General features: G+C 42.1%; 1 protein-coding gene across 1 annotated transcript; it reads left to right on the forward strand.

Annotated features, from left to right (window-relative positions):
- On the forward strand, nucleotides 1–1,188 carry LOC104429655 (LRR receptor kinase BAK1-like). Its single transcript, XM_010042503.3, has one exon. It carries the CDS (start codon nucleotides 1–3, stop codon nucleotides 1,186–1,188), a length of 1,188 nt encoding a protein of 395 aa, XP_010040805.3.
- Nucleotides 1,189–10,322: the final 9,134 nt, after the last annotated feature.

Here is a 10,322-nt window from a genome sequence, read left to right on the forward strand (position 1 = left end):
ATGGTGTTTAATCTTCGAACCTTCAGTTCTACCGAGTCCGATGAAGGTGAAATAACACCTCCCAAAAACTTCTCCCTAAAGGAGCTCCGAGTCGCAACACACAACTTTAGCATAGACAACTTCTTGGCAGAAGGTGAAATTTGCAAAGTTTACCGGGGGCGCTTGGCCAATGGTTCGCTAGTGGTAGTAAAGAGAGCATGCCATGTCGATCGATGGAGGGAAGAGCAGTTCAAAGCAGAAATACAAGTTGGAAGCACAGTTTCGATGCACCCAAACGTGCTATGCCTGAGGGGCTTTTGCAGGACCAAGAAAGAGCTCTTACTGGTGTATCCCTGGATGATCAACAATAGCCTATATTACAATCTTAGAGAGAGACCGAATCGGTTTGCCTGGCCTCTCAATTGGACTACTCGCAAGCAAATAGCCTTGGGAGCAGCAAGGGGCCTTGCACATCTTCACAATCAAGGCAACATCAAGATCATGCATCGTGGCATCTGCGCGTCAAATATACTGCTGAATGTGAATTTTGAGGCCGTGATAGGAGGATTTTCCTTTGCCACGATCATGCATGAGCGAAATGTGGAGGAAGGGACTATTGAGTGGCGCACTTGCATGCCAAGGCAGGGCACAGGAGTCTCATTCTCATCGCCGGTAGGACAAAATTCAGCTGATTCTGGTTCCAGTTCTCAATCCTTTCATCGTTATGAAGATGTTTATGTCTACACGCCCATCCGTGGCAGAGTGGGTTTTATTGCCCCCGAGTATCTCCGCACAGGAAAGTGCACACTGAAGAATGATGTATTTGCATATGGGAAAATGCTTATCGAGCTCATCTCGGGACAGCCAATTTGCAACTTTCCCACTGAGGTACTCGATGCCAAAGCTTTCTTGCCGGAGGATTGCGATAGAAAACTTATGAATGAAGACCAATTGGGAAGGGTGATCGATCCCAATTTGCAGGGGAACTACGTGGAAGAAGAAGCGGAGCGACTACTCCAATTAGCATCGTTGTGCTCACACGGGGATCCATCTATTCGACCAGAGATGTCTGACGTAGTTCGAACTCTCGAAAGCCGGTTTCTTCAACGGGACTCTAGTACAAGGAGCAGTCAGAATCATAGTGAGAGTGACTCAACTGCGTACTACTCTTTCCCTCCTTCTCCTTTTCCTCTGGGGATTGCTCCATGACTGGCATGTCAATGCTATATCATCACCACTGCCTTTTACCTTCAATAACAAGTTTAGCTTCTATGTTTTCATTCCTAAACTCCTTATGTTCCTCTTCACTTTCATTTGAATGATCTTTCTATAACACTTTCTTTCCGATTTGCTGATACATAAATTTTAGCAACCTAATTAGTTGTTTATTGCATATAAAAATCAGGGATCAACCCCGACCTCAAGAAAAAAAAATTAGGTTAAATTGCATATTGCTATTAGAAGCATTTGCATATTAGTTGCATAATTAAACCCACATAGTTGCATTGGATTGGTGGCGGAAGGACTTAGATTAATGACTTTGAATTTAATGGATTGGACCGAGCCCATAATAGTATTAAACTTTGGTCAAGCCCGTTACTCTCTTCATGACCAAAATTATTCACAATAAAGCTTTATATTTACATGGTAAAGAAAGCAATTGGCAGGATACTCCAGAATATTCATGTATGAGAGATGGGCAGATTACTTTTTTTCCTTTAGATCTCTCATATTGGCAATTGGCGTATCTACAAGAGGGCAGAAAAAGCAAATGCTCTTGGGTCAATTTGTGATGGCCCAGGTGGCGGTGCGCGGGGAGAAGGGATGGCGGTGTGTCCTCGCCTCGGTCCCTAGACGTGCGCAAGGAGGGGGCGTGTCTCCTTTCACACATCTCTTAGTCAGCTCTGATACCATTTGTAAGGACCCGAGCCTCCCACTATGTAATATTGTCCATTTTGGACCTTCAGCCCTCATGGTTTTAAAATGCGTTACACAGGTTAGAGAACCCAAGCCTTATAAATTAGCCCAGGATTCCCCCTAAGCAATGTAGGATAGAAGACACGTCCCCTCCTGAGGCATGAAAGCACCACCATGCCTCCTTCCCGCGCACCGCCATGTGACATCCTAACTTTTCGACTCTGCTTTCAATTCAATAAATCGAACATTTCATTGACACGTCTATAGTGCTATTCTCAGAGTTGATCACTTGTGAGATAACTAGATTATCTAGTGGAGCTATTAAAGATTTTAAGGCAAATAGACTTGAGGATTCGATCAGGAATCGGCTGCTCGACCGTGTTCATTTGTTGAGATCATTTCCGCACATACGTAAATTGATTAGAAATCAGAGATATGTCGATTCAACTGAGATGATTGGTTAATCGTGGGTGATCCCACTAAATTGCAAAATTCTCAGCGATCGGCACTAATTTGATTTTTCTATCGTTTTGGTATCCTGTGTTTGTATTTGAAATCTCGAGACTTTCATGACAACTAAGAGTCGTTAATGTGTCGAATAGGTTCATTGTGGCTCGAAGAAAATCGACCACGAGTCATTTGCCCTAAAAACATTTTGAAAGCTACCCGATAGTCTAGGTCACGCTAAAAGCGCGCTAGAGTGAAATTAACCGTGAATTTGAACCTGATTTCAGAAATTGAAATTTCTGTCATGTCACGATCTATTTTAAGAACGTCGACTCATCCTCTGAAAAATTTTCAGAGATTCCAAGATTTTTACGGAAAATCAATTCGGATGTTGCGGTAAAATAGCAAAAATTCAGACATGCTCAATTGAAGGAAATTTGGACTTCCAAGCCGAGCTTTTAAATGTTGGAGACTTTCAGAAAATTGTTTGGGAGTTTTCTTTAGCGAAATTGGACCTCGAGTTGGATAATCGAAGAGGAAATTTGAGTTTAATTTAAGTGAAATTCGGAGCTGGAGTTTGAGCAGCAAATTTTGGCTTCAAATTGGAATTTTGATGGATAATTTGCAAGATTTAATTGGGGGATATTAGAGGATAATTATGAGAACTTTAGGGGACAAGGTTTTAATGCAATTGGATAACTTCTTTCACTACAAGCCCTCCAAACTTGCTGAGCACACCACCAGCTGCTTCCTTCCCATAGCTGTCCACCTCCATCTTCGTGTGTTCTTTTCTCCCTCGAGCTACTTCACTTTCTGCTTCTGTTTTGCTTTCATTTTCATCCGAAATTCAGCCCTTCTTCTTTCATTTTTTCTTCTTCACAAAACCACCGAAACCCCACGTTCCAGTCAACACCAATCTCCACCAACCCTTTTTGTTGACTGCCCTTACTCTCCTTTTTCCTTTTGAACCGAGCGAAGCCCCACCGATCCACTCTGCCATCCACCGAAGAAGTCCAACTGAAATCCCCAGCTTCTCCAGTCAACAAAAGAACCCCCACCAGCGTTGACACTCGACCCACGATTCAACCACCGAAGCTCCTCCATCTGCACGTGTCTTCAACCGAGCAACGCCAGCGAATTCAGCCGTGAGTCCAGCAGCTTCGGGGTCAGCTTCAGCAGATTTGTTGACCACAAATCTCCTCCGCCTCCACCGATTTGCACGAGGACAGCGAAGCAGCCCAGTCACCGAAGCTGCTTCTTCGTGACCCAGCTCCAGCACATCTTCGTGCCAGCAGCCCAAGAAGTCGGCCCAACTTGCAAAGATCAACCCATTTGAAGCCCACGAAAATTTCAGCAGTTTAGCCCGCAGCCCATCTTCACGTTTCAGCTCAGCCCATTTGTACGTGGGCCCATTTTAAGCAGCAAGCCCACGCCTTCTTGAAGCCCAAGCCCACGAAGTCAGCCCGTTTCAGGCCCAGCCCAACTCAAGAACAAATCTCAGCTTTGGCTGAGATTTGTTGGGCCAAGTTTAGGCCCAGTCCAAGTCTGTCAACGCGGCCAAAAATTCGGATTTCGGCCGCCGTCGCGCGCATCGTTGCGGTGAATTGATTTTCGCGATACACTGGTGAGTTTATGCACTAAACTCTTCTTAGTAGGTTAATGACGTCTAAGAGATGTTTAGTTTAATTTAATTAGGAATTAGGTGGTTAGTTAGATTAATTTAGTGATTTAATTATGCATGTTATGTGGTTAGATTAGATTAAGTGAGGCCTAGATAAATGATATTATTTATCTAGAAGGGTTTGGAAATTTTCCAGGCCCGTATTGGTATTTAATTTAGTGATTTTGGCCTAGGTTGGTATTTTAAGGATTTAAATTGATTTATTTAATTAATTTTTAATTAATTAATTATTAATTATTTTTCCGGAAATTAGGCTGGGATAGCCGGTAGCCAGAATTTCATGCTGATTACAATAGTGTGGTTAATTTCCACAATTGAATGTTAAATTCTACAAATTGAGTGCTAATTGGAAATTTGAATGTATAATTCTAAAATTATGAATTTCCAATAATTATTCAGAAAATCCCAAGTGCCGGATTTTGACACTGGAAATAGTTTTAAGTACTATATAAAATAGTGGAATTTTAAAAGAAATGATATCAAATTTTTGAGATGAATTTCTAATATGAAGAAAATAGGCTAGGTTCACCATTTTAATGAAGATAATTGAGTGCAATACACAGTGCCCTAGGGGTGTGCAATGGAAACCGCCCGAACCGGGACCGGACTGGACGAGACCGGATCAGACCGGACCCGCCGGTTTCGGTGGTTCTCACAGTCGACGGTTTGGTTCCCGGTTCCAAGGTGGGAACAGGACCAACCGGATCGACCACCGGACTAATTTTTTTATATATATAATTTATATACATATAATTTATAAACACATATAATATATGAATATTATATATGAAACTTGTTACAATTGGAATTGCAATTGAGGTAACAACCTCTTATGCATCCAAGAGATCACCAAAGCTTTTAGAAAACTTATTTGTTAGTTTTATCTTCTCCTCGATGTGGGATAAGGCTCTAGGAGTTCCTCATGCTCACTCTCTCTCTTGCTCCCCTTACTTGCAAACAACAAGGCATTTCAAGCCTCAAAGAGTCTGACATCGACTAAACATTCATAGAAGAGATTGTCTATAAAACCTAAGCCAAGCACAAATTTTACTCAAATTGTTCATGGCTTTTATGCTTAAAATTAAGAGTGAAACACATAAATTATGATTAATATTCATGCAAATGAAGTTTGAATATTTTGCACGTGAAAACATGTGTGAGTAGTTTATTAGATCACCTAGGAACCAAATTGGATTGATTGGTCTGGAGCATGGTCATTCTTTAATGAATGGTTGTTATTTAGTGAAAAAAAAAAGAAAAGAAAGTGCCGATCCTATTGAACCAAACCGGACCAGATCGGAACTGATGGTCCGATTCACAGTTCCCAAAATTGGGAACCGGTTTTCCTGGTTCGGTTCCCGGTTCCACCTTGGAACCGGACCGAACCGGGAACCGATCACCCCTACGGCACCCTAGACTATATTTGAGTGATCGTGTGTTGGTTAAGAGAATTTGTCCCGAGCTATTAAGCTGAATGTTATCCCTGTATGGGATGCCTTACCAATGGATGCCGATCGCAATAGATTCTAGACCGATGCTCCTTTATGGAATGCCGTCGACGCAGTGACGATACCGTGTACAATAATGTGAGACGATGCCTAACAATGTCAGAGGATCGTTGAACAGAAAGTAGGCCGTACTATATGCCGAGAGCAAAACTATGAACGCATGATGGTCTGAGTTTAATGCGTCGGATTATGGGACAAAATTGTGTGACGCGGTATGGGACATGTCATAACGATTTGACCTTATAATCAGGACTCATGTGCTTACTTGAGAATTTCAATATAGCGTTCCAATTAATTGAGCTTAGTTGTTGCTCATGCTTTCATGCTGTTCGAGATATAAACTGTAGTAACCTGTAGGGTGAAACTAATGCGAGGTAAGTTCTCTATGTTAAATGCGTGATTGTGTGTGTGGTTAGGACACCTCTAGGCGTATTTCTCTCCTAATTGGGGTTTAGAGTGTAGACTCGTTGAGATATATACCTCACCCTATTGTGGGATAAATTTTTAGGGTCATCGAGTGGAGGACCTGGAGCCAAGAGGAGGTGATCTAAAGTGTAGGTCAGTTAGGACTGCTTCTTTTTGAAAAGCCAATCTTTATAGTCTTTTAGTCATAAACCTTGTACATGACTCAATGTGTGTATAAAGGTAAGTTTTGTTTGTGAATTTGTTTCCTGCTTTTCTATTTCGAAATAATTACTATCAGGGAATTTATTTTCACTTCCGCATATGCAATAAAACGAAAAGGGTCGGTGACTCGTCCTAGGAAGTCGCAAAATTTTATCGACTAGAGAGGGATGGGCACGCACTCGGAGTTTGGGGCGTGACACGCCACCTGGGCCGTCACACTCTCCACCCCTCAGGAGCACAGTGTCCTCGCTGTGGCCCACACATGGTCAGGAGTCGGCTCTGATACCATTTGTAAAGACTTGAGCCTCCCACTATGTAATATTGTCCGCTTTGGGCTTAGGCAGCGGTGCCCGGGGAGGAGGGATAGCGGTACGTCCACGCCTCAGTCCTTGGACGTGCGCAAGGAGGGGGTGTGTCTCCTGTCCCACATCGCTTAGGGGGGGAGTCCTGAGCTAGTTTATAAGGCTTGGGTTCTCTAACCTATGTAACGCATTTCAAAGCCGTGAGGACTAAAGGCCCAAAGCGGATAATATTACACAAATGGGAGGCCCGGGTCCTTACACAATCAAAGAGTAAATACGAGCAGCAAATATTTGGCTCGACAGAGAGAGATCCGCAACCTCAAAATAAAATATTTGTGTGGAATCAATCAACTAGGGAAAGAAATAATTGACTGAGGAAAAGAATATATGAGGAGGTCGATTCCTATGCAATATAAATAGGCCATCGCATAGCTAAAAAGAGGAGGCCGCACAATAGAATGCATGGCCACATGGAGATAGATGAAAAGCAAGAAAAAAGAAATAGGGAAAATTTCAAATAAGGGCCTGAAATGTCCTTATTTTCTGAAAGAAATGGACTTTGTTCCAACTAAGAGCCTAACCGCCCTCATTTTTTTAAATAAGGGCTTGAAGTGCAATTTATTTTAAATAAAGATCTAAAGTAACTATATTAATTTTAAATAAGGACTTGACTTTCTAGTTCGACGTATGTATTTTCATCCTTTACATTTTCTTTTCCTTTTTTTTTCTTTTCTTTTATTTGGATTTTTCTTCTTCTTTGCCGATGACTAGGGCAATGGGCGAGGGTCGCCTCACTAGCAGTTGGTGAGGGATGGCCTTGCCTCAATGAGGCGACCCTTGCCCTAGGCGAGGCCACACTCAAAAGCTACGAGCAAGGTTGACTCTTATCAGATTTGGGCGAGGGTTGCCTTGACAGTGACAAGTGAGGGGTGTCCTCACCTTGACAAGGTTGTTGAGCCCTTGGCAAAAAAAAAAAAAAATTAAAAAAGAGAAGAGAAAAAGAGGGAAAAAAAGAAAGAAAAAAGAAAAAAATAATTTAAAATAAAAATCGTCTTTTGACAAAACTACCCTTTGATCGACTGAAACTACCATAATTATTTTAGACTCTTATTTAAAACTGATATGGTCACTTTAAATCTTTATCTAACACAAGCTCTATTTTATGCCATTTTTGAGAAAAATGGGGGCATTTGATACCCTCGATTAGAATTTTCCCAAAGAAAAATCGTGAGAGAAGGATATAGAACTCTTTTTCATCCATGGGGTCTCTTTTGGCTAGTCTGACTACAGGCAGAGAAAAGAAAGCACAAAAGAGCAGTGAGAGACAGGGGGAGGGAGGGAGTGGGTCGTCTTCTTCCCTTTTTTTTTTATGACAGGGTCGTCTTCTTCCTTGAACGACCGCGACCGAGCTCCTCCATCTCCACGACCTGACGTTGCTTTTTGTTGTGAGCTTCACGTCGCCGCCCTTGTTGCCGCATGCCGACGCCCTTGTAGCCACGCGCTGACGTTGCTCCTCCTACTCTATTGACCACCGTCGCCGATCCCATATCGACAACGCTGCTTTCTCTGTCCCAGAGCTACCTACCCGCGCTGACAGCCTACAGATCTGAAGCCTCTCCTTGCTACATCGACAGCGAACCATCTCGTGAGCTGTACGCTGTTGCTACTTCGATGATGACGACAGTGCCGCTTTCCAGTTCGCTGTCCACCATCGCTGCATCTCGCATGAGTTTTCCTTGCTTGCTGCCTCCTGTCCAGGGAGTACTACCTGACTGGGACGGCGTCAGTCGGTGAGGACATTGCTGCCGCTGTGTCTACCCACAACGGCGATTCCTCACCGTAAGGCGTGCATCTTTCCCGACAAGTTCCAGTACCTCCTGCGTGCACCTAAATCACATCGTTACCATCAACAACGGTCTTGTTTGCCATCCAAAATAGAAGATTTCACCGGCGCCTTGCTCGGAATTTCTTGGTTCAGCGACAATTCTTAGAATTTAGCTTATTCGGCACTTTTCTTTGCAAGTCCTTCAGCGAAGAGAGCCACTCTTGCAACTAATCCCAATGCCAAGTGCTCTGGGGACAGAGAATCCAAAAAGAGGAAAACAACAAAAGAGTGGGAGTCGCATTGGTGGAAACAAGTCCACAAAAGAGATACACGTTCGTAGAGGTGCTCGAGGGTCAAACTCCCTACGACACTGTTGGACTCTTCAAGTTGCTGCTTAGCACTGGTCCCCGGCAATTCAACCCGAGAGCCCTCTAGACGCGGGTCTTGATGGGAGAGTAGTAGCAACTAGAATAATATCGGATTAACGTTGCAACATAGAATAATATACCCTCTTGTGTAAACCTAATATGAACTAATATAGTAGCGTAAAATAAATATTAAGTATGCAAATGCAAGGTGATTTTTTTTATGTAGAAAACCTCATCGGTGTGAGAAGATAAAAAAACCTCTGGACCGAAGTCCATCCAAAAATTTTCACTATCAACAAAATCGAGTGAATAAAGTTATTCTCTAGTAAACAATGGATGTACATAGCAACAAGGACATCAACAACATCAATTTTGACAATACAGATAAATTACCAAAGAGATCAAGAAAAAATCTGACCAAGAACATAAGTGTCATGCCCCGAACCTTGGGCACAAACACACCTCTCGGCGGTCGATTAAAAATGCGACGACGCGACCCATTTTCTTTTCATGCTGAAGCAAATTAAATAAACCCCAGACAACAAACAAACACAGGAATAGTGAAAGCAGGACAACATATTATCACAAACCACGCTTTATAAACAAATCGAGTTAGACCTACGGGTTTATATATACAAGTATGACCCAAAAAGAACTCCTAGGCCACCTACGCCCCGGACCCCCTTGACTCTGGCTCAAGATCCTTCGCGACACCATTCAGTTTTTGGAATAATAGCATGGAGTTTTTGGACCCAGTCTAAGAATTAGTCGATAGTGACCACGTTTCTTCTACAATTTCCAAGGAATTGAAGGCCATAAAATTGAAAGTGTAATTCAAAGTGTCGTCTCTTGTTCGATTACACTAATTAAATGAGTCATTTGCCTCTTCATTTATGTATTCCACGTATTATTCTTAAGAGAATTGCTTATATGACTACGCTTAATCTACTAGAAGAATAATAGCCAAGTTTTGGGCAAAAAAAAAAAAAAAAACAAAACAAATAATTAGAAATTATTATGAAGTCCACTCTTTTAAGAATTTGTGGCTCACAATATATTATTAGTCTTATAGTAACTAAAAAACTGTTATGTTAGCAAAACCCTATTAATTTATCACACTAATGGGTGCAAAGCTCAACCACCATAATTGCCAAAAAAAAGAAAAAAAAAAGATGTTTGATGGAAAAACTAACGGATTTAGGGCCTTTTTCTTCATATGTTCCCAAGTTTTTATAGAAGAAAAGCCTAGTTAGGTCTCTTCCATGAAATTTCAATGCGCAGATGGAGCATTACTCTCACGCTCATCATCAGAGGGATCAAAGAACAAAGAAAGACCAAGCATGCTAATTTTTCTTTAAATCAATTTCACTGGAAGATTTCTCTGCGTGTGCCTACCAAAACGGGAAAAATCAAAAGAAAAGAAATCTTGGTCTTGTTTGGTCAAGTCTTTCTTTTGGTCCGCCACCCTCTCTCCAATTTTTTTACCAGTACCCTCTCTCAAATTGACTTCGTCTCTTTCTCACATGGTGATCGCTTCCGGCGTGTGAATAAAAGGCTAAGACGGTGGACGAGTTGCTATGCCAATTGATCATCGTCTTCCTTTGAGCGGCTTCGGGAATCAATCGGTACCCTTCAATTAGTGTTGAAGAGGAATTGGATTTCTTAAAG

The sequence above is a fragment of the Eucalyptus grandis genome, chromosome 11 (assembly GCF_016545825.1).
Source record: "Eucalyptus grandis isolate ANBG69807.140 chromosome 11, ASM1654582v1, whole genome shotgun sequence".
Taxonomy (NCBI): domain Eukaryota; kingdom Viridiplantae; phylum Streptophyta; class Magnoliopsida; order Myrtales; family Myrtaceae; genus Eucalyptus; species Eucalyptus grandis.